We start from the raw sequence: 25,637 nt of genomic DNA, 5'->3' as shown, positions 1-25,637 counted from the left end.
TAGTACCTCTGAAGATTTCGACGGTGTAAGAATCAAAGCTCTCGATCAATGACATACGTCGTAGATCTCTGGGTGTCAATTAGTACCTCTGAAGATTTCGACGGTGTAAGAATCAAAGCTCTCGATCAATGACATACGTCGTAGATCTCTGGGTGTCAATTAGTACCTCTGAAGATTTCGACGGTGTAAGAATCAAAGCTCTCGATCAATGACATACGTCGTAGATCTCTGGGTGTCAATTAGTACCTCTGAAGATTTCGACGGTGTAAGAATCAAAGCTCTCGATCAATGACATACGTCGTAGATCTCTGGGTGTCATTTAGTACCTCTGAAGATTTCGACGGTGTAAGAATCAAAGCTCTCGATCAATGACATACGTCGTAGATCTCTGGGTGTCAATTAGTACCTCTGAAGATTTCGACGGTGTAAGAATCAAAGCTCTCGATCAATGACATACGTCGTAGATCTCTGGGTGTCAATTAGTACCTCTGAAGATTTCGACGGTGTAAGAATCAAAGCTCTCGATCAGTGACATACGTTGTAGATCTCAACCAGGAACACATCTCGCCGAATCGTACTACTGAAGGAAATTGATGTTGCGAAAATAGTTGCAATGACAACAAACTGTTGTAATGGAAACGGTTATCAGGCTACTTAACCGCTAAATTGTTACTTAATAAGCAATGAGCTCTGGGTAATGCTCCCTTATATAAGCACATGTTAACGACGTATCCGTATGACTTGTTAGGGTCAGGGTTAACTCATAGAATCGTATTCAAATAACTTGGATATTTATAAAAAGTTTTAATTCATTTGTAGCAGTTATTATTATTGTTGAACAAGATGCAACATTCATTTTTCTAATACCGAAAAGCTCGTTGCATTTGAATGGATAATTGCTGAAGATTACGTCAATAAGGTTGTTGCAGATTATTGGAACTTATTGGATTAATAGACTGAATTTATGAAGTGCGATTCCTCTCGATCAGAGTATTTAAAACTTTCAGTTACAGCAAAAAAATTAATGGCTTGAAATTTCAGCTCACACAACGCCTCCAGATTTAAATTTTCGATCGAAGTAACGTTCAATAATATTTCAATGACGTTCAGGACGTTAGATCTGATATTCAGTTAAGAGAATTATCCAATCATTAAGGTAATAGTCTCATAAAACCCAACCAGATAGCTAGCATCAATAAAACATAAAATTAAAGAAAATATTTACATCATTGACAGCTCAATAATAATTGAATAATCGCTAATATCACAATAAATAACAGAGGTCTGAGTTAACATCATGCTGAGACGATCGCCTTATACATAAATATTATGAGAAAAGCCATAAGACTTTGCACAGCATGGAAGGAGATACGATATTGATGAGATATTAGTTGAAGCATTTTATTTATATTTATTTGTGTTTCTTTTATTATATTTTTTCTAGATATCGTGTGTAGGTGCGTATGGCGTATATAAACGTATCCTATACATAATATACTTTAACCGAATACAAGCGAACAATAAATTCATTACATCGATACTCCTCTTAATATAAAACTCAAATCGTGATTTATTATACCATGATGGGCTCTTTCGCATTGATATACGTTAATGCATAGATAAACACACATCAAAACAACAAAAAGGCGAAGAAATTGAGGAAATCTTTTATCCGAAACCTACTGTAAAATTCATTGAGTGTAATACATCTTCAGGATATTAATGGAAAAATATACCTCACTAGACATGTTTGGGTATTACTTCTAAATTACTTGTGATAGTGTTTATATACACACATATGTGTATAACAGACGATTGATAGGAAAGTTTTCGTTTTTTTGTTGTTGCTTTTAAAAAGGAAAACCCCAAGTTCAATGGAGTGTTATAGAATAATTTGAGGCCAGAGTTCAACATTTTACCACAAAATTCAATGTAGAATTGTTTATTGGGTGTTTTGGTTTGAACTTGAAGTTTTCGATTTGATAGTTTTAAATTCTGACGTTGTTTAGTGTTACACTATCCATTAATTGAGAACGGTTTTAAGGTGCATTTTACATGCAAATTGGCATAATGCAACATTTTCATAATCGTAGTCGAAGCAATATGTGAAATATGGATTAATTGACTTTATATCACTACCTATCGATGCTGAAACCCACATTTATTACTAACACTTAATGACCCACTTCTGAATGTTTTTTTCTCGATATCCTACAATTTCCCAGATGGCAAAAGATTTCCATCCGACAACAGAGTTAAGGGCAAAAACACCCGAGCATTTCTGAGTTGATGAGATCGACAATTGTGCTGTTTTTTCCATTGTTTAGCCTGTGGTGAATATTCGAGTGCAATAGAAATGCTGCGTCTCATCAACGCAAAATAGTTCGTGAGTTTTCGGCCTAACTACAAGTGGGCGTGGAAGGTGAAAAATTGTTAAATTTTGCTATTTAGCCTTGTATTTAGCAAATACATAAAATGTAGTTGATGTTGAAATCATTTTCTTATTAACTAAAGTAATAAAGATTTCGCGAGCCCAATAACAATTGTTAACAACTTTGTATCAACACTGATATAGTAATAAAAGTCGAAATGCAAGTGAATCAAACATTGGCCTGTATGCTTCAATTAATTTATTATCTGAATTTAACTGAAAGCCGATTGGAAACGATTTGCACTCCAGCTTTCACCTTACTACCTACTCATTTTCACATTTTCTGTCTATCAACCATTTAATGCTTATCCCGAATGCAAATCATTTTCCGATTTTAAACGATTATCCAATTTTGATATTTCTAGTCGCTTCAATGGTGTCTGGACGGCGTACTATGTCATGATTTCTTTTCTATTTCCAGATTTTTTTGTATTGAGACAAGAATATTATGGTCAACAATATTAACACAATTTTCTGCTACCTAGTCCAAATAAACGTTAAGAGATACCATCACACCAAAAAAAATCGATAAAAAGTAAATATTTTTCTATTTCGAATGATGCGTGACAATTGCGTCTGGCCCAAGTGGAACCAATGACTTCAGAATCGATAACATGAAAAAAAAAGAAATCAATTAAATTCACTAACTCTGTCAGCAATATAACTCTACTATCCGACACAAACAATATTTTTTTCAGATTTGTAAAAAGAAACCATAACAGAGTCACGTAACGTACGATAAAATCACGTTCAAATTTAAAGGATCAAAATATTCAGCTATGACAAGGAACAGCCAACCATACGCTCGTCGTCACATCCAACAACGAACTGAAATCTTTTCCGTCTGAAATGAAATGTATATGCTTCAAAAAGCGAATAAAGTCGAACATTGTATAATATAATATACGTCCGCTGTTGGCAAACTCTACACTCAGACTGAACGAACGAAGATTGTTTTGGTAAACGAAAAAAGCATACCAACTGAGCAGACGTTGAATGGTATTTGATATAAAAAAAAATGAAATCAGGCGTGTGGCACTTTGAACGAACTGGCAATAAAACCAATAAAACTAGGATTTTGGTGTTTTGTTTGGTCAATTGGTAAATTACCAGCTGGTACAGACACAATACTCGTTAAGCACACTTTTCCAATTAAAATAATTAATTTCAGAGTACATTTTAAAAAAAACTTTGAAATGAATAGAATAACTTCTACGACGTGGATTTTCCAATTGAATCCCAAAACTCAGTTAAATTTGCACTTAAAATGTTTGTCGATTTATTTGACTGGGTTGTGGCGTGGGTCAATTTTTTTTTTTACAAATCAACAAATTTAAATTAATTTAATTAAAAAAGATGTAATGTACCATCCGCCACCACCGGTTCGAAAAACATTGCGGTACATTTTATGGTACTGTCGGTAATGAGCTGAAAGGTATTATCGGTATTGCACAGTGTGTACTATGGAATTTCAACCTAACAAAAAAAGGAAAAATCAACTGCTAGTCGGTCTACCAAAATTGTGTTCGAAGGTGTCATACCCCTGATATCAATATATATATATGGAAGTCTCGAGGTATACGGTGTGTTGAAGAGATCAAAGATGAGATTGGTTTTTTGTGCGTAAAATGGCGAGGTTTGTGTTAGTACTATGTAAACGGAATAGAAATTATGGAGAGAACCATCCTGCGAACAACATTGCTTACGGTCCGTTTGAATTTTAAATGTCTATGTTTAGGTAGATATTCTCAGATGGAGAGTATCATCAAGTTCGTACATATGGTCGACAGATGGAGTTTCATTCTATGCGATTAAATCGATAATTTTTTTTTGTGCGCCTCATGTTTGAACTAGAGCTACCGAGTTACGTGTTTTAAGCAATCATCAAAATAATATTTTGTCATAACTATGGCGAAGTTTGCTTGAGACAGACTCTGATGTCGATTTTTGCCATCATTGTAATAGGAACTAAAACAAAAGAAACGAAGAAAAAAAACATTTGAGCGAAAATCATATACCCAAAACCAGTGTCATCTATATGATTGTACCCTTTTATGGATTAAAGACTTCTTTTTCATATTATATTAGCACACGAAAAGCAGACCCTATTTTCACACTGTCATCTTTATTGTGAGTTACACACAACTCACGAACCCAAAACAAACAAATTAATTCCTCTTTTGAGCATAAATTTAATTTAAATTTTCCAATTAGCGTAATGGTTTCGTAGATAGATTATTATTTAGGGTACAAGCTGTGTGTTACTATCAGTAAAGAGGAAAATGTTCTTTATTCTTCGTTGTTGTAAGTATCTATAAATTATAAAAATACGCTTGTGGCATTTGATAAAGGAAATTTTATGAGTTTGAGTTTTTTCGCCACACTTTTGAACGTAGTAAGTTGGTAACGAGTTGTGATTGAGTTAATTGACGTAACATTAGAATCCTGAAACCGAATTACTCGACTTAAAATTAAATAATTCCATTCGTTCGTTGGTAAAAAGGATTTATATTTAAGAAGACGTGTTGTGAAACGATTAGAAGTTAATTCAATGCTCAGTCTTGGTAAACTGTACGATCTGCGAATGGAACAGCTTCATGAAAAGACTTGCTGTTTAAATAATTGCGTGGAGAACTAAGAAATTATCAATAAGTCTTGCCTGCCTGTTACTGACTGACCTAAAATGTATATTATACAAGGAAAATCACACACACAAAATTCCATTTTATCTACCATAAAACTCGCGAAAGTATCGTACGTTCGCCCATTAAAAGTTGTTCAATGCTTTTACAGGTAGCCTTTAAAGTCTGGCTCATTCAAAGCACCACGGTAATAAAATATGTTCTCTACTTGATAAATACCAAAAAGTGTCGGAAAACATTTTGCTTAAATAGGCCCTGAGTTGTACGTTTTAACATACATATTTATTAGCTAAACGAGGGGTTGTTGTGTCGTGCAATAAATTAAATTTGAATAGTTTATACGTGGCCATAGAACCTAATATTATGTAAATATCTAAATTGGAAGTGTCAAGTATACAATAAATATTTTATAGTAGGGCAGCTCTCGACTTCCAGTCAATTCTTCAATATATATCATTGTACCACACCACGTTAGTGCAGGTACTGTGACGCAAGTCCGAAACGGATATTTGTAACCGATGTGAAATATTTTCTGCAGAAAACAACAATCGAGATGAGTAATATAAGACTACTTTTATCATTTGGTTGAGATGGCGGTTTGATTTTAATCGGACATGTTGGTGAATCATCTGTTGTTGGTACTAGAAAAGTCTAGACTTTCATTTGTGGTATCGAAATTCTTGTGGTATCAATTCGAAACCACAACAACTCCCAAAACAGAAAACATGTCAAATTTAACTTTTCCCTCACTGTACCATTTTATCATTGTAATAGCAAAACAGTTGAAAATACCTTATCAGAAGTAGCAGATTTAATTATTAATACCGCAATTCGCTTGATAAAAACTAAATTGGTGCGGGAATTGCGTCACCCATCCCTTGTCTGAAGGGCTTTTTGGTGCATGTACATTGTACACGCATTAGTGCTATCGTATAAAATATGCAAAATCACGTTGTAGAACTACAAAATTGTCAAGTTGTTAATTGTAATTTGTTGGAAGATATAAATTTTGATTTTATTCCGAATAAATTAATTGATTAAAGTTTCATCCATTCAGTCACGATCGATTAAGGTTACGTAGCAATTATTTTAGCGATTTTAACTTAATGTTATTTTCTTGGTGAGGCAATGTAAATGAACATTGAACAGTCAAATTTTAGGCGATTGGTAAATAAAATTTCAGTTTTCTCGTTTATCGATTTCCAAACGAAATTCACTCAAAAATTAACACCTGTAAACAATCCAATTCGAGCTGAACAAAGAATATTTACCTTTAGTTTTAATCGACTTCTGTTTATTCAATAATTTCATTTTAAGTGGTTTATGTATTGAGTAATGATAAATTATATATTATTGACAACTTAAGTATCTGTCTGTGCGTTGTGTTTTGAAGCATTATAATTAATTAGGTGATATAACATCAGGCATTAAGTATCTAGCAATTTGTCATTTTAGGGTAAGTAGACGCAGATGTATATACAAATGCAAACAAATATGGCCCATAAATAATCAGTTAGAGGAAACACACCAATAATACACGATGATTTAATATTATATCTGAAATAGTTTAGATGACAGAACATTGTTAATTAGGTAAAAACATATTTTGATGGTCACCGAGATAGTCAAAGTCAATATAATTCAGCGTGACTTTTCCATTTCATTTTAATAATGAATGCATACCGCCATAAGTCAAGGTTGTATACATGATCAGGATAGGCAGATCAATATGACAGTAATCCAATTCAATATTCGAACGAAATTTTGTTCAATTAAAATATATCGAAACTGATACCACCGTAAAGGAAATGGCTATCGATATATGAAAGACCGCAGAAATCACGTAGGAATCGGGAATGAAGTCGTTAATGTGTGATATGCTTGGTGAAAATTTTCCTTATTGTTCGCTAAACGCAATGATTTAGCGAACAATAAGGAAAAATGTTGTAGGCAGTACATAGAAGGCGTTAATTACTGTTCGCTAATACTCAAATTTTCATTTTGTTCGTATTCGTACGAAAAATTGCGAAAAGCTTTAACATGTGAACTTATTGCAATAAAAACCATGAAACGTTAAGTATGGTTTCCACTCAACAAAAACTACTCCATGAGAGAACCGTGAAAAAGCAAACTGTCAAGTAAACAAAGCAAACATTGAAGAAAAATGGAGTACTTTTTTAGTACTTGGAAATGAAGCCTTACCTCTAAAACCAGATGTAAGTACTATGTGAAATTAGGAAGTCAAATTAGCTGTTTATCAATTTGATGACTAAACTCCGTTTGTCTATTGCTGCACAAAAATAACTCCACATGTCAAGACAAGCACATACAAAGTCTTAGGCTGGTTATATTTTTAGGAAATTAATTTTCCAAAAAATTGGTTCTGGTCTAGGTATCAACAATCGTTTAACAAACTGTCAATCGCGAATCATTTTATGTTTGCACACGAGCGTACTGCGCACACGCTGAACAGATGAAATGCATTGATATTTACACCGTATAAAAATGCAAACAATGAGATTAGTATCTTAGATACAAAACAATTAAAATCTGCGTGGAAGATGCTAACGGTGAATTGAATGTTATTTAATTATGATGACATCATAGACGGTCTTGCAGCTGCGGGTTCAATAAGTAACCTATCTATTAGCCAGAATTTCTTTGATTTCGTAAAATTTTCAGCTTTATATCCAAATAATAAGACTAGAGCTACTACTTTAAACTACAGTGAGACGTTACACAAGATCGACTCAAAGATTCGACGAATTTTGTTTACCGAGTTTTTGCAGTTTTATCAAGAAAAAAATGGCCAAAAAACCATTACGATCAAATAAAGTTTTTATAATTTTCATAAAATACCCAGACGATTTCACATTTCAATTAAAATGAGATAAAAGAAGAAAAACGAACAAATAAATATTTTATGTTAATTTAATTGAACAAAATAAAAACATATTTTATTGCATTGGGTGGCGACAATTTATTAATTGCAAATTAAAACCAGTTTAAATAAACATAAAGCCCGCGAGCAATATCAATAATATTAACAAAGTTCTGGTTATATGCGCATTTATCGGTATAATTTTCAGCGTGTACATCGGTTCATCCGTCTGAAGTATAGACTATGTTATATTCCACCGTAACAAAATTGTGTACCTATATGGTGTAATATTGTAATAATGTACATACATTTTATGGTATGTCTGTTTTGTTTATAGCAACGCGCTATTTAATAATAATATCGAATGATAATTTTGTCGATCCACAATTTGATTAATGTTTAAACGTATGTATCACACGCAGTTAATTTTATATATACCTGGCAACGTTTTGCATTGATTTCATTGAATTGATTTTTAAAAAAATGAAATCATTGTCCCGTTCTTGGAAAGGTCAATACGCAACGAAATATGTGGACCGTAAACGATCAGCAACTTGATATTAAAGACCTAGGCTGCCTAAGAAAAGTTATAACTATTTAATGTGATAAAAATCGATTTGTTCTGCTCATGTAAAACATAATAGAAAATATTGCTACGCTTGCAACCAAGATTGATAACATTTAAAATACGTTATTAAGAAGCAACATAATTGTACATGATCACTTTCCCGATGTTCTATATCGAATTCGAGAATATGGAGAATTAAACTTTCACTGACGTAGCTTTACTATTTAATCTTTTACTTCATTTTACCTAAATATTTTCAATCGAATAAATTCAAATCTTCTACTTCATTTGTTGTTTTTGCAATATAAAAGCGCATTAGTTAGAGCTTCTTGTTCATTCCTTGAAGCCAATGTTGATAACAGAGGATAGCCACTTGTAACAGGTTCATCTTGGCGTTTCGTGGTGACGCAAATCTAAAATACTGTTTCGATGTTGACAGAACGAATGAAATACCCCTTTGAATGAAACGATCGTCCTCTAATCTCTCGAGTGTAACATTTTGGCTATGACTGACCATTTACAACCCAACAATTTGCGGTTCTGTGTCCCATGACATGGAATCCATGTTAACGAATGAACAGCAACAACATCATTCTGATTCTTCCCTTTCAGTCATTATCGATTACAATTGTGAGAATAGGTCTAACTAGCACCTAAATGTGAGACTCAGAATTTCAGACTGTTTAATGGTGTAGGTGCGATTAAATTCATTGTAACTAATTCGATTTATTAAATTTCTAATGTTTATGGAGTTTCTGAAATGATGAAGTGGCCATTTATGGCAATTAAATATACCGAAGATGGTGTGAAACCAATAAAATTATAAGTTGACACTTCACTTCGTTGCAATTCTTTTCAAATTATTCCATCCAATTCTCATGTATTTTCCTGTTTAGAAGATGGTGAACAATTTTCCTCATCGTGTGCACTTTACTTTACAACCATTTTATAAGATTTATGATGAAAAGCTGAAAGTTTTTATTAGAGATTATACAGTTCCTTTTCTCTCTGCCATAATAAAGGGGTTTTCGTGTATTCATCTCATAACTGAATGGCGTTATTCATGCAAAAGAGGAAAATAATAATTTTTGAATAAAAAGAAAAACGGGAAAATGCGGAAATGGAGGAAGAAAAGAATTTTTTGTCGTATTTAAATAAGATAATTTCGTTGGATTTATTATATGGAGATTCTTTTTTTTTCTCTTAAATTTATGTATGAAATTCTGTAGATGGGGGGGAAGGGAACATTTGAAATCATTTGTAGAAAAAAGAAGGTGAGTCCTAGATAAACGTATAATTTAAGAATTAAAATATTAATGTAGAATTACAGTGCTTAAGTTCCCGTGCAACAATTTCCGACGAAAATTGCTGAATTTTTCAAGATTTTATCACATACTCATGAAAGAAACGAACGAACTGTTCAAATTAAAACTATCTGCAAATTTGAACAAAGAAAAGTTTTGTAATCAACAATTCGATCCTCATCAAAATATATACGAACATGAGTTGAATATAATGCTCGCTGAGTTGCCGAGAAAAAAGTTTGGTATTTTTCCTATCTCGTTTCGTTAAATGTAGTTGCGACATTTGTTGAATATGATATTTTTCGAGAGACCTTCATTTGACGGCTTTGAAAAGAATCTTACGAACGTTGGTGAAGAAAATCTATAGAGAGTTTCTGAATGATAGTTAGGATCTGCTCAGACTTCCTTCCCTTATTTTCGATTAATGAATATCCTAACATAATTTATATAATTTATGGCTGACAATAATAACACGTTTAACGGATGGTCGTAGGGAAACAGTCAGGATTAAAGACCAAATGATCGTTTAGAATAGTATCCAATACTACAGAAAAAACTAGAGAGATCCTTACAAAAAAGGAAGTTTGTGAAAACCATTAAGCGTTCTAATCTCCTTAAATTGTTGGTAGCTGTTCCACATAATCGTACAAAACACCATCGGTAGCACTATTTTTCGGTATGTCTTCCACAACTATTGCTGTTGGAGATTTGAGGTGACAGTGCAAATATGAATTATAAAATTATTAATTTGTGTTCACTTTGTAATTCAATTAGCATCCCACTATTGACCAGAAATCAGAACTACGGAAATGCATAGTCACCGGTACATTAGTACATGTTCGAGACAGGATGCCTAAACTATGTTAAAGCTCATGCCGAAGCTTTGTCGGATATATTAACATCGATAAATCAAAAAAAATATTATGCAATGTCAGACATGTATAATATGACTAGTTCGTATATTTCAACTTTACAAAGCTATGAATGTACAATGTTCAAGTGTTATACATACAATCTTGTCTCCATTTCTGTACCCTTATGCCAAACATACATTCCAATGTAGAGGCAACAGCAGTCTTGACACAGCACTTATTCTGTTGCTTAATTATACATATAAATTTAATTTGAGTCTATACCGAACTATTACACATATCAGTACATAACTGGTATATAATATGCTATATTATAACACATTAAATGAAGTTCCTTAATGACTTTATTATTTTCATCCGTTCAATGTAAACGAACAGCACTTTAGTTCTTCCTCGTTCTAGGCGAAATAAGCTTAAGTGCTGCTTTCCATATCCAGAATATTATAAAGTTTTTGTGTTGTTCGGTGGTGCGGTGGTTGGCGAAAATAATTTTGTATTAATTAAACTTTAGCGAAATTGTTCATTTTGTAACACAGAGAGCAGCCAACGTTTTTGGTTTTTTTTATATACAGAATATATGTAGAGAAATGATGTGTGTGGTAAGATGTTAACTAATTTCATGGAAAATTTCTAAATTGGAGTTTAGGAAAAGTTTAGAAAAGTGCATAACTTGTTGTATAGTCATAACTGATTCATTATATCAGTTCAAATTAAGTACGAAAAGTGTTTTATTTCTATTCAAATTTGCTGTTCTGAATTCTCTTTGGCCAGCAGCTTGGAACGGTACCAATCTTGATATGTGACAAGTGGTAAAACTTTTATTTCCAAACTACAGATTATACACACAAACATTGAGAGTCAATTCGCCAAAATTTCGAACAGCTTATATGGAATCGGGATTCAAGCCGACGGCGATCCAATCGAGCTATGGCTGAAATGAACCGTCGTTCAATTCTGAGAATATCGTGGAACAACTTTTTCCCGAAAAAGTTTTGTTGGGCTGTCATGGCCCTTAGAAAATTTTTCTCCGAAGTGGTCGCGAAAATCGTTTTTTATCAATTACTCCAACATGCGAGATGTGAATAATGTCAAATTGTGCACGTTTATAAAGGTGAATGAGCTGAATATTATTGACCAACAAACGCCGATGGTCGGCACACCCAGCCGCCGCAACAATTGAAAAACCTCGAGAAAACAGAAATTTTTGAAGGACTCTGGGCGGGTGGGAAAGTTAGTTGCAGGAAGCTCTAACCCGGAGTTTTGTAGCTCACTTCAAGGTCTATCTATTGACACCCCACTCGACCATATTCACTGTCCCAGATAGAAATGGAGTTGATTTTTCACAATGTATCTCAACCCATCAAATTTTGGAAAATCATCGAACTTTAAAGTTCCCCAAATAACGTTTTTTCGAGCGAATTTTATTATTTTTAGGTTTACGAGATAATACTAAGTATGTAAAACTAACTTGATACAGCCAGAAGATGTCTCATAGATTTTTTTTGTAGAGGACAGATTGACGAAACGAACCAAAATTCTAAAATTTACCTCATCAATTATTTGAAAATCGTAATTCGATTTTGATAAAAAACGATATTCGCGACCATTTCGGAGAGGAATTTTCTAAGGGCCACGATATTCTCAGAATTGAACGACGGTTCATTTAAGCCATAGCTCGATTGGATCGCCGTCGGCTTGAATCCCGACTGTTCGAAGTTTTGGCGAATTCACTCTTAATATAAAACAAAATAAAATCACGTTCTGTCCTACGGAGGTATCGGGATACTTTACATAATTTGGGACACCGAACTACAACTGAAACTATTTGTAGAGATAAGATTTTAATAGTGTGATAGCCGAAACTTTGTTGAAATTAATGAAGTGAAAGATTCCATATCAAGCACCTAGATGATATTTTTAACGAAAGTAAGTTTTTCGATTGTAAACTTGTTCTTCAACTAATGTTAGATTTTACCCCACTCCTCTTGACTACTAATGAATTTTAGACAACCGATCAATCACTGTAGAAGAGCGTTGGATCGTTATGTTCCATATTTGAAGAATACAACTTAACTACAAGGAACTAACTTACAAAATTATTGTTAAATTAAGCATCAGAAGATTTTATACTAAGTGTGTCTTTCAGCGATCTCAGAATGAAAACAACGAAAAGTAGACGCAGCATCGACGTGAGTCCTTGGAACGGTAGTCAATAATAATAACAACCGTCATATAATTGAATGCAACCCGTTATATCCGTTGCCGTAGCTTCATCATACAATTGACTCTATTTATTTATGTGGTTCATACTCATCATTACAATGGAACATTGTGTATGTATGTGTGTATAATAACAAAAGATTATTATACAAAACCTGCCATAATGAATTCCGTGGCATAACAATTGCGTATTCGACTCTTAGCATCGGGTCCATGATTCATTTTATGCTAATTATAAAGTTTTGTCTTTATGTGGGTGCACTGGAGCGTATGCACCATTTCAAAGCATAAAAGCAGATTTTTTAGGAATCTCATGAGCTGAGGATCCGAACAATTTATTCCATGACTCATTTCAAATTAAATAAAGTTTAAAGTTTACAGTAGCTAAAAACGCAGAAAGGACTATCCTATATCCTATCCATGGTGTAAAACTTTTAATTTGAGTAACATTAAGTAACAGTTACCGCAACGGAGTTGTTTTGATATTATTAATGCGCAGGGTCATAATCAGGAGTTACATATGCAAACCTATATTGTGAACCTACATTGTCATCACACCGAATGTATTACGAAAAAACTGAACGCCCCGTCATTGTTTAAAACAGTTCTTTCATCAACAAATTGCACCTTACCATTACTAAATAAGATAAATAAAAGAAAACTTACATGTGATGTGTGGTTAGATTGCTGATGATTATTGTTTATGTGGTGACTATTCTTGTAATTCCATTCTCGTTCACGATCTCTATTATCCTTATCACGATCTTTATCACGTTGACCAATGTCAATTATTTTAATTGGTTTATCTTCTAATGTTGTCAATTCGGTTATAGCCGACAATTTCTTCTCGTTACGTTTAGATGCCAATTTTATTGCATACTGAAAATACAAAAACAATTTTGCTAATTACACTGATAGAAAAGTTAACGCGCTGGACGTGTACTGTACGTAGTGGACGTGTAAATTGGCTGGCAGACAGCTATTTTTGGATCGAACTTCGGGAACGTTTAGTACACGTGCACTGCGTCAGTAAACGTCCAGTACGTTTGCTCTGGTATCCGAAATAAAATGAAATTTTGATGTACATTATTTCGTCAAATTTCGTTCTTTTTTATTTTAATTTTTTTATTTTTCGTGTTTTTATTCATTTATGTCGTAACTTTTTCTTAGATAAAAATTTTCTCCATGTTTGGTGCTGGGTTTGAACTGGGGACCTCTTGATCTCAAAGCGGTGCTTCAACCAATGTTGCAATTAAGACATACTACATTGATAGTTGTATTGTGAAGCGTTGGTAGAAGTAGGTAAACGTGGAGCACGTTTGCACACAAAGTACTTGTACATGGTATACGTTTACTTACATGACACACATATGAAACTTTGAAAATATTTTTTTTTTATTCTAATTAGAACTATGGTATATGACAATGACCTAATATCGAGAATCGTAATCGTAATTCCTTCTTCTTCTTTTTGCGTAATATTTCGATATTTCAACAGTATGAGATTGGAACTCAGGGAATAAAACGTTTTGAAATTTAAATGACTGAATTTAATATTTCTGTTTTTAAGTGAATCCTAAAATCCTGATACAGATACATTCATCTCATGTACGTAAAGGACTTGACATAGTTGCTATTAATATAAAATGCACAGTGTACGAATGTTAACGCACAACAAGTACGATCTTTTGACATCATACTTACCATGCGTATACAAACATCCTAAACGTGTGCTTTTCTCAAACGTGTTGGGCGTATGAGGTAATTTTGCGATGAAGTTACACATACCAAAATTTTACACGTGTCCTACGTCGACTACACGCGTGAGATGTATGGCACACATATCGTACGTAAACTTACATACGACAGGTTTGCCATACATACCCGACGCATACTATGCATAACAGAAGTATATCATACATATCCGAAGTACACCGCCAAAATCTTTTTTATCAGTGTAGAGTCATTCATTTACAAAGGACAGCAGCAAGTATACAAAAAAGAGTCTGCTATATGTTACTGCCCACAGGTAATAAAAGTGATTGTTCTGTCCAAAGAAACACACTAGCTGTGAAAACAACAGACCATTAACCGCACCAGTTGTGAGGAATGGTCTTTGTGTTTATTTACTTTCAATAGTGTATGGTTTGTTGACCTCACCAGCTTAGTGGGTCTATTATGCAAATGTTCTGCTCGGTTCCGGGAGATGTTACAAACCTCAAAGTAAACTTCATATCGAATTAGAAACGAGATTGGCACCGGTTCACTACTAGCGTGAAAGCCACACGAACGGTCGAGCAATAAAATAATGAACATTCGAATCAAAAAGTTTATTTGCGACTAATGCACACAATCCGTCCTAATAGCATTGTGCATTCGAAAATGTGTCCGTTCAATTGAAGACCAAAAATCACACAACTAATTTGCATAGCCATAATATGCACGATTGTATTTCGTTAACGGCCAAAATGCTAATGTTCGAATCCAATACCGTACACATAAATACAAACAATTTCTCGATAAAGCCCTTTAACTCGATGCCCGTTGTATTATGTGCTTCATATAACCAAAAATATGTCCAAATAAACTGAAAACTTATGTTCAAACCAAATTTTATGAAAATTTCGGTCAGCTCGTCCGTATTGTTATGCATAAATAAATTCAATATATCACGAATCAATAGACTAGTGCATTGGATCGTTTCGCATAATGCTACTGGTATAAAATATACGCTATGACTGTCCAAATAACATTGAAATTACATTAAATTTTCAATTTATGGTTTGGGTTTCCATTTTGGCTGAAATGGAATTTACTTCGAGGTGAAATTTATAAGAAAATGAGAGGAGAAAATTTAACTTTGTGGAACTTTACAAACTTTGTGAACAGTCTTCTTTTTGCAGGAAATTACATAAGTAAAATTAGGAAAGAATGATGGGATTATCGTCTCGCTGGGGTCATTTTTCTCTAATTTAATCAAAATCCATTTATAACATATTATGATGATGTGCTTAGAATTTTTGTTTTATTACAGGGATGACAATGTCACCCACACTGACACATTACATTTAAACACTCCTAACCACACTGACACTCCTAACCCCACTGACACTCCAAACCACACTCACTCTTCTAACTACTCTGACACTCCTAGCCACACTGACAATCCTAACCACACTGACACTTCTAACCACACTGACACTTCTAACCACGCTGACACTCTTTATCACACTGACACTCCTAACCACACTGACGAGGGAATCTAATTCCTATTAAAAGTGAAGCTAGGTAAGTAGAAGAGTCTCGCTTTAATTGAAATCTCCGAACCACTAGTCTTCACTCTACGATTGATTGTGATCTTGAAAAACATAGATTCTTACAATTCCTACATTCAGAGGGCAGTGAAATTTCAGCATGAATTTGCTTCGGCATTTTTTCAGCTGATCTACATATACAATCAAAACTGTTAATACGGTGAAGCCATCTGAAGACGTATTTATACAGTTTTGATTGTTCGTATAGGTCAGCTGAAGCAAATTCACGTTGCAACTAAAATTTAAAAGTTGGATACGAGAAGATGAATGGCTCAAGGACATGCGATAAAAGACATTAGGAGTGAATATCGCGAAAATCGCTTGTAAAATTTGAAAATTTCGAAGAATTCAATTCCCTTAAAAAAGGTCCTAGCGCCTTCGATCGGATACACATTACATCCTCATTATTCTAAATCTATTTGAGACCAATCTTTCTTAATTAGGGTATGAGTTTGTACAACCAAGTTTTTGTCCCCCAAACACAGTGCGACCTCCTGATCCATACATAATTTTCGGTGCGTGTTCTGTGCTGAAAAACGTTATAACTCACAACCTTCCCATGAAATCTTTGGTACCACTTTGTACGAAATCGTATTTGAAAATCTGAAGAAGGTTCACACATAATGGTAAACGTGAATAAATATACGGCAGGTAAAACGCTACGTTAAATTGAATGGGTTATTTATTTCTTTTGAATTTGAAGCGGCGTACTTATAACACTGTTGACTGAATATTGAAGAAACCTGCCGTCTGTAACTACATCATTTATTTATGCAATAGACAAACGCTGATGCAATTAAAATAAGATCAAACAAGTCAAAACAATGGGGGACTGAAGTTTCAATAATTTCGATAGACAACATTATTCTAAGCAAAAAATTATTCTACACAATCGTAAAATTATAAACATTTATATTTTTAATTAATTGTTTTCTGATTTTCAAAGATCAGTCAAACATAAAAAAGACTATACGTCCCTATATGCCTCTCTTTTCTTCTCATGTCATTTTTTCTTAATTCTCTCATGAAAAAGGTATGCTTTTGGGTTGAATTTGGGTCGTAGTCGTAATTGAAATATAAATTAAAAGTAAAAAACTTGAAAATTCGGCAGTAGTGTAGAACAATTTTTTGTTTACAATAACATTCTTAATCTAAATACAAAAAATGTCAAAAGTTCAATGCCCCATTCGTCACGGGATTAATGCATAATGTATTTAGCAAATGGTAATCTACTATTTTTAATCAAATTAAATGCTTATAAATACATTTGATTAACTTTTCATGATGGAAAAGTAGAAAGCATTAGAATAGCAGCATTATTATTGCAATTTAAACAGTAACATTAATCACAAGACATTGGCGCACAACACATGTTTTCTTGGTTTAATTAGTTGATACTATCCTGTCATTTATTCTGTCATTCGCTCTTTCCTGAAATCTAAGAACTATTCCCCGAACAAAAAATTTTTCTTGGAAAAACTGACCTGATGCCAAGTGAAAAATTAGGTCCAATAAAATCGGGTAGCTAAAGTACCACAAATCTCAATTTCAATCTTATACTGTGAATATTGTTTCGGTTATTAAAATTGATTTGTACATCTCGTTATCTCCATACAAAAATATTTTATTTTTCATAACTAATTTGAGTGCCCATAGAATTAAATTTATTAACTTCAACAGACCGTATAATATTACATCAAATTAATATGTTGCCATCGTATATTGTTATTGCATCCGGAAATTGAAGTAGCACACATTTTAATTATCATCAATTATTTTTTATTGTTATTCGCTGAGTAAAATATGCTCAAAGTAAATTGGATATTGTATTACGACTCGGCAGTTTGAATTTAATTGAAGTGGTTTTATTGGAAATTGAGATTTTTTTTATATTGATTTTAAGTAACTGTTTTATCTAATCTTGGTCGCCCGCCCGCCGACATCATTATAAGTAATATTGGAACATCCCACGTAGTTAAGGAAAGAAACGTAAATGGCGAATAAAAAAAGGAAAAGTTCTTAGTAAACTCGGCTCAAGTTATTTGCTCCTTAGAAAAAGTTAAAGTACCCCAAACACTTGACTGAACAGTAAGAGCTATCCGTTCATGCTAATAAATATCAAACGATCCATAAAGATGAAAATTATTTTAAATTAGCTCTCCAAAATGCTAGTCAGAATAAGCGATGAGCTCAGGTCTTTAACTAAGGCAGTACAAGATTTGGCGATACTTTTAAGACAAAATAAGTTCTAGATTTGAATCATTAGAGATAAAGATAAATTTACTAAAGATACAGGAACCGATGTGTTTTTCAGGCTGAGTTTGACAATTGATTGATCGTCATATATTTTTTACAATATAATATCCGTATGTGTTACTCTTCCGAGCATTGACTTTATGCATTGTCCTAAGATAATCTTTTCTTTTGAATTTGAATAAGGTTTGCTTCCGTGTGGGTAGTATAGCACAATGTTGTAATTTTTTTTTAGTTTCTTTCAAAGTAATTTCAGTCGGTTATACTGGCACTGGAATTTTTTTTGTATCAAAATGAAACCGCTTATACAAATAGCAATTTATTAAAAACTTTTTGGTTTTTATTGATTGTTTTCACAAAAAGTAGAAAAAAGTTTGTCGTTCGGTTTATGTTGTTCTCTCGTTGGGAAAATTATCCACTTAATTTTAAAACTTTTATGGTGTGTGATTTAAAGTTTTTATGAGTCGAGTGTATGTATGCCTGTCTTTTAATATGATTTCCGAATCACCGGATATGATAAACTTAAACACCAGATATTTTACGAAAAAAAATTGTCAAATTAAAAGTTGAAAGTTTTTTATGTAAGCACTGAAACTGTGAAATATGGTCTTTGGTGAAATTATTATGTTAGATTTTTGTAAGAGGATAATAATTTTGAGCATAGAAATAAGTAAATTTATCGACTTAATTTAATAAACCTTTTAAAGAATTTATGGTCATTCCTGTTATGAATATTTGTGATTATTGAGAAATTGGAATTATTTTTAATTAAGCTCTTAGTACATTAAATTAGGCAATGAGCTTTAGGTCTGGAGTGTCCTCTTCCATAGCAAAATGATTGTTAATATTAATGAAGTAAAAGATTATCAGTAATCCCTCGAGTCGTTGAGTATCTAGTACCACTATAATGCATGCGTCCTTATCGCTCGATCCGAATTCAAACGTGACAAGTTGTGAGTGTTGAAATTCTTTTGTTGGAACATCCTTACTTAAGAAAGGAAGCAAAACGTATTGCTGTCAGTGCTTACGCTTAGTTACCATACTACAAAAGTGGTCATTAATAAACTAGATATCGCCTCAAATAGTCACTAAAGGATTTTTAACTAAATACATCCATTAAGACAATTCAAATCGATTCTACTAAGCAACGATTCACACACTCATTTCGCGATACAACCAATTTAATCATCACTTCATCATCGATTATATTTATCATCTTTGTTATTTGGTTCGATATATACATAACAGAGAAAAGGGAAATATAGTCGTCCTCTTATCTCGCATCTTATGTCTGTAATAACGAAAATGTGCTCTTAAAAGGGTGCAAATTTCAAGTCAATAAAAAAAGACATGATAAAAATTGTATTTTTCTTTGCTCGAATCAGTTTGATCGAAACTTGAAATTGTTTACTTAAAGATTGTAAGTATATACTTATATTAAGCAAGCATTTTCCTCCAAAAAAAATTCTGCAAAGAATTGAAAAATACATGCAAACATATACGTTGAATGAGAGTGTGTATACCCAATATACATAATATACTTAAGGTACAGAAAGGGTGGTTTTATATAAACACAAATTTGATTTTATATTAGCTTAAGCAATATGTTTCAAACGCTAACAACACCCCTACAACAGTCGATCCCTAGTTTATATAGATTTTACTTCCCATTTCCCGCATAATTTTTTTTAGAGGGTTGATATTCATCGTGATATTCACGCTTATTTACTAGAATTTATTCTCGAATGCTTTATATTCATTAAAATCAACAATTTATTTTCGTAAATTATTTCGGTATTACAGTTAGTGTATTATCGGTTTTATATAATTTTGATGAAAATTTTTTGCTGAGATTGCCGGGGCGTTGGGTAAAGAGAAACACGTACTTATGATTAAGTTCCGTCCGGTACCGATACTTTACGTAAGAGTAGGTATGTCGTCGACTATACGCTTCACTAGGCTTTTTTTTCGAAAATATTATCTAGATACGCATTGATAATTTGGTAAGGAATTCCTCACGTTTGTAATACAATTTTGAATAAAGATGTGAACATCTCGAGCCTATGCCTTCGTCAATCGTAATATAGTTTTTCAAGGACCAAAGCTTTAAAATGTATATGAGTTGTTGCATCAGTTTCTATGACTTCTGCAGACTTTTCTTATAATTAAATTTTGCTAAACTTTATTCGACAGCTATTATGTTTCTAGATTTGAGCGTTGTCACTATGTTGTTTGTCATTGCTTATTGCAAACGATTTCATTGATCTAAATGTCCAATTTAAGAAAAAGCCTAAGAAGAATGTTTAGTAATCGTTGAGTGAACGGCTCGCTGCCGCTATTAAACACATAACATTTATACATTTATTTATTCAATAAACACTGACATTACAACAATGTTTGCCGTTAGACTGTACAAACTGGTCATTCCGTTCAATAAATTTTAAATTGCTACCTAAGATCGGGTTAGATCGTAAGTGTGATTGTTGGCAGGAAAGTGAGCCATATGCAACATGCCCCTTCCCAGAATTCCCAGAGAGGCGACTGCTGGACTCTACAACCCTATGTGAAATGCTAACTATTTATGGGGCCTTTTATTAACACTTTATGCTTTAAAGACAGGTTTTTTCAGGTTTTTTGAAAGTGATTTCTGCTAAGTGAATATATAGAGATCTGTATCTCAATAGTACAATAGTATTTCGCACGATCGCATCGGTCTACCTACTGTACTGGTAGCACCATTAGAATATTGTATATCGAATGATTATTTAAAAAAATTATAATTAACAATTGAATTAGGAAATATGTTTAATAAGCATTGCTTATTGGTAAATGAATAACAACTAAAATAATCTACCAGTCAGAACATTCATCGGATCTGCCATAAAATATGTTAATTTAATCAATCGCATTAATCGTATCGATATGTTGATATAAGTATATATTTCGTATTATAGACGAATATGAATTTAAATTTATTTGTGTTGTTGTTTGTGATAATTTCAGCAGTGCATAAATTATCAAACCGACAGCATTAAACATGTAGATTTTATAGTAAACGTATATTATAGACCGGCATATCTGATATGGGGTTTTCGGTTTTAAAACATTTTGTATATAGATTATAAAACACAAAGGCCTCCATATTCTGGTGGTTGTAGTGGTATATAGTTCGAACCGATATACCTAATATTTATAACATATATTTTTCTCGTTTTTTTTTTTAATTTCGCATTTTGTTTGGTTTGTTTTGGTTCATAGGATATATGTATAACATACACACACAATATCATTTCATAAATTAAAGCCGCCACAGATATAGCTGAATTTAGCGAACACATAAATTTGTTATCGATTACGATAATCTGTAGTGGAGTTACTTAGGATTGTGATGTAGTATAAATATGATTAATGGTAATTTGAGCGATAAAAAAAATAAATTCATAGTCTCAGCTATATATAATTGGTTGAGTCGATATAATAGCATATTAATATCAATCGATATTAATTTATTCGATTTTTCATGGCGGTGTTGTGTTGATGTTTTTAATTTAGTAAATGTTATCGATGGCATAAGCACTAGCATAATGATTGTATATTTTATGCTTAAAGTGAGAATTATTAGATGCCGAAGTCGTTCACAATTTGTTCTCGTAATTTTTTTTCTTCGTTGCTTCATTGTAAACACTTTGTGTTTGAATGTAAATTAGTTAATATTTTGTCCGGCGAAGAAATTTGGATTCTTATCATTTCGAGGGGAAAACCGCTCCGCAAAGTTATGGTACAGAGGAGTCCTCGGAGGAGTCACAATACAAATACACGTCAAGTCAAAGTCGTTGGCTCAGCTTGATTCTCACCTTCATACAAAGTCATGGTACCGCGTTTTTCGGAGTAGTATCGTATCATTTAGTGCTTTCAATTCGATTAACTGCATTAACAAATTTTGATGGATTGCAACACCAAAAAACAATAGATTTTGCTTTTACAGAATAAGTTTTGCCTTCCGTTGGTGATATTAACGCCCGTAGGTTGAGCGTCATCAAATCAAACAAAGCCGAGCAAAAGATCAGATTTTTCTAAAATATAAATTACAAATAGGTCGCCATGACCACATCACTGCTCCCAGCACGAACACGTCGAAAAGCCTCAAAATTTTCAAATATGTATGCGTGTACGGTTGCATGTGTTGTATGTTGTATTCACAACAAGAAATCAGGACTCCTATCTTCGCGAGAAAGTCCAAGGCCTATTTTGATTGCATAAGTCTCCGAATATTTCTTATGTTCATGCTAGAAGCAGAGCTGTACCATGACACTTCAGCTCTCTGTTTTGACGCTGAAACCTTTCTTTTCAACCGATTCATACGTGTCTTAAGAACTTTGTTCTTAGCGCTTTTTCGGCAATAAAATAATGTGACTAATCAACAGTGTTGTAACCGTTCTTAGGCTAGATAGATCGATTCTTGTTCAATTGAACTACTTAACGTTTCAAAGTCACGGACACGGACATTGTCTTTTCTAAGAATAATAACAAGTGGAAACAAATTGAGCCTTTTTTTCAACTTAATATGCAAATTAGTACCTGCTTCTGATGGAATGCCAGTCAATACACTAATGAAGTAGAAGATTTAATGATTTTGTTGCGATAATGTGAATAAGATTGGACTTCAAGTGATAATTTTTTTAAATTGCTTAATGCTAATTTGTTTTCTTAACAAACGGTACAACATTTTGACTTTACAAAACCCAAATCCGCGACTACAACCAACGAAACAATATTAAACCTGGTAGTTATTTGCCTTCTATCAGCGCCACTTTAGTTGTGTAGATTTAACATTCAGTTGATAAGCATCAAATTGTGTTAACTCTATAACAAGTTCTCTAATCATTCATATTCCTTCAAACAGTTATCTCAACAGCACACATACACATAATATTCGGAATGCAATTGAAAAACTTTTTAACATCCGTATGCAATCCAAGCAATATTACAATATCCAAACATCTTTCAACATTTTTCATCTTTATATTCTATTCTACCCAAGTATATGAACACAAAATTTTCATCCTTAAGTTGTGTACTTTTAAAATTTTGTAATATCAAAACGATGTTAGTCTACATGAGAATATTTATTTTACTTGAGGAAGGATATGAAACGGACAATTTAATAAACATATTCGATAGATCCGTTCATATATAATAAATGGAAAAATAAAAATATCCGATAAAATGAAAACAGAAAATTTCGAAACTGATGTGTATAGCAAAAAGGTTTGTATGTGAACAGTTTTTTTAAAAAAATAAATATATTTCCGTCAATATGTCAATAGCATTTCACATCAAATGGGTAAATCGACCTAAAATTGTAGTAGTTGATGCACACAAGCAGATTGTAATTGAATTTATATTACAATCGTGTACGTGGACGAGAATCATAGTGCTAATAAAATCAATGAATTCATTTTCATTTTAAAAAAATATTTCAACACAAAAAATGAATTGCTATTTGCATAGCTCGAGGAGGTGAAACAATTTGGTGGTCGTACTGAAATCATGGTCTTGCGGTTTATACGAGGGTTTATCAGGGGGTTTATATTAAAATTCAAGAGTGTATTTCCACCAAAAACGTGAACAACACTGAGAGAGTCAGGGATAGTATCTCACATGGGTTGGTAAAACATAAAAGCTTTCACGAAAATGTTAAGGTCTCGACATTAGTGAATGAACATATTCTCGGTTCTCCTAACAAACTGTCGACGGATTGTCATTCTAGATGATTATCTGCAAGTCATAGGGAAAGACAATTTGTTGACAATGAGAGTTCGTCGAGAGATTGGAAGGAAGGCTGAGTGTGGATTGTACATATATCGTAAATTATGAAATCCATCACAGACCGATTTTATTTCATTTACTAATTTAGTAAACCGAATTGGAAGCCTCTCAAGTCACTCTTCATAGATCTAGAAAATCAAACCTGGTATTATAGCAATGCAGTATGTAGCATTGAGATACACCTTATACTGAAGTCTCCTTTTATTTTTCTTAACCAATCAAATTTTTCATTTTTTCAATCCAATAACTTGATGATAACTTGAACTTTTTAGAAAGATTTTCTGAAAAATTTTCAGTCAGAAATTCCTCATATAAAAATATTTACCTGGAAATTGAGCTATCACAATCGAACATCAAAGAAAAATGTTTAGTCATTTTTCGGTGAGGCAAAACTTTATTATGAAGCGATAAAGTCGGGAACTTTGAGCGCATACCGAAACCAGATGAACAAACTTTTTATTAAACTTTTTTCTTCTCATTATGGCTGTACTTATTGGAGTTAAAATAAAAACACGAAACTTCGAATCAGATTACTTAGCTACAATTTCCTTGCTTTTGTGGATTTCAATTTTGCTTCAATAATAGGGTGTAAAGAATTTTTTCCCGTCAGAAATGCCTGGGGTCCGACGAATTTACATTTCTATTTTTGCAGCCGGAGAGGTGTTTGCTGGTAGGACTGTTGTGTGCGAAAAATACTTCTGAGAAACTGATAGGATAGTTTTAACTTCGAAAAATTAACTGAACAATTTTCCAAAATTTAAAATTTTAAAAAAAGAAGAAGAATTTTCCGCTAGTTCCCTAAAGAGCTTCACAGGAAATCTAACTCATTTAAAATCATTGAAAAATGTTCACGGGTTGTGACTGTGTTTATGAAGGTTGAATGAAATGATGTGCTGTTTTTCGATCCAGCTTCAACTGAATTTGCCAGCTTGTAGAGAAACACACACTTTTTTATAGTAAACAGTCGAAAGGCAATCCAGACACTGTGTCTTTGCTACGTTGACGTCATCTACATGCGCAAATCGCGTGTAGCAAAGACACTGTTTAGATGACGTTTTTTTATTGTTTACCGTAAATAGCGTGTTTGTGAAGCAGCTGATGCATATGCAAATTTCAATTTAGTCAAATATATGTGTATGTGTGGAAAGTTTGCAGCCCGCACCATGCTAGAACGTTACCATGGAATTTTGCGCATTAGCATAAAATTTGTTTCTTCTACTGACTGGCAGAATGTGACAAGTGCTCAAATGAATTTGACAAACATTCAATTTAAATAAAACCATATGCGCAGAATTTTTCGACTTACCTACGAGAATCGTTCAA

The 25,637-nt window shown here is 33.1% G+C and overlaps 1 protein-coding gene across 3 annotated transcripts in view; it reads right to left on the bottom strand.

Annotated features, from left to right (window-relative positions):
* The window catches only part of LOC119083411 (autism susceptibility gene 2 protein homolog), a 178,601-nt gene that overhangs the window by 134,851 nt on the left and 18,113 nt on the right, over nt 1–25,637 (bottom strand). For all 3 annotated transcript variants that reach the window (XM_037193132.1, XM_037193148.1, XM_037193139.1), the window contains exon 2: nt 13,585–13,797. In XM_037193132.1, the coding sequence (XP_037049027.1) occupies nt 13,585–13,797 (213 nt within the window). The remainder of the gene's footprint in view (nt 1–13,584; nt 13,798–25,637) is intronic.

The sequence above is a fragment of the Bradysia coprophila genome, chromosome X (genome assembly GCF_014529535.1).
Source record: "Bradysia coprophila strain Holo2 chromosome X, BU_Bcop_v1, whole genome shotgun sequence".
Classification (NCBI taxonomy): domain Eukaryota; kingdom Metazoa; phylum Arthropoda; class Insecta; order Diptera; family Sciaridae; genus Bradysia; species Bradysia coprophila.
The sequence above is the reverse complement of the archived record's forward strand: the minus strand, read 5'-3'. Positions and strand labels throughout refer to the sequence as shown.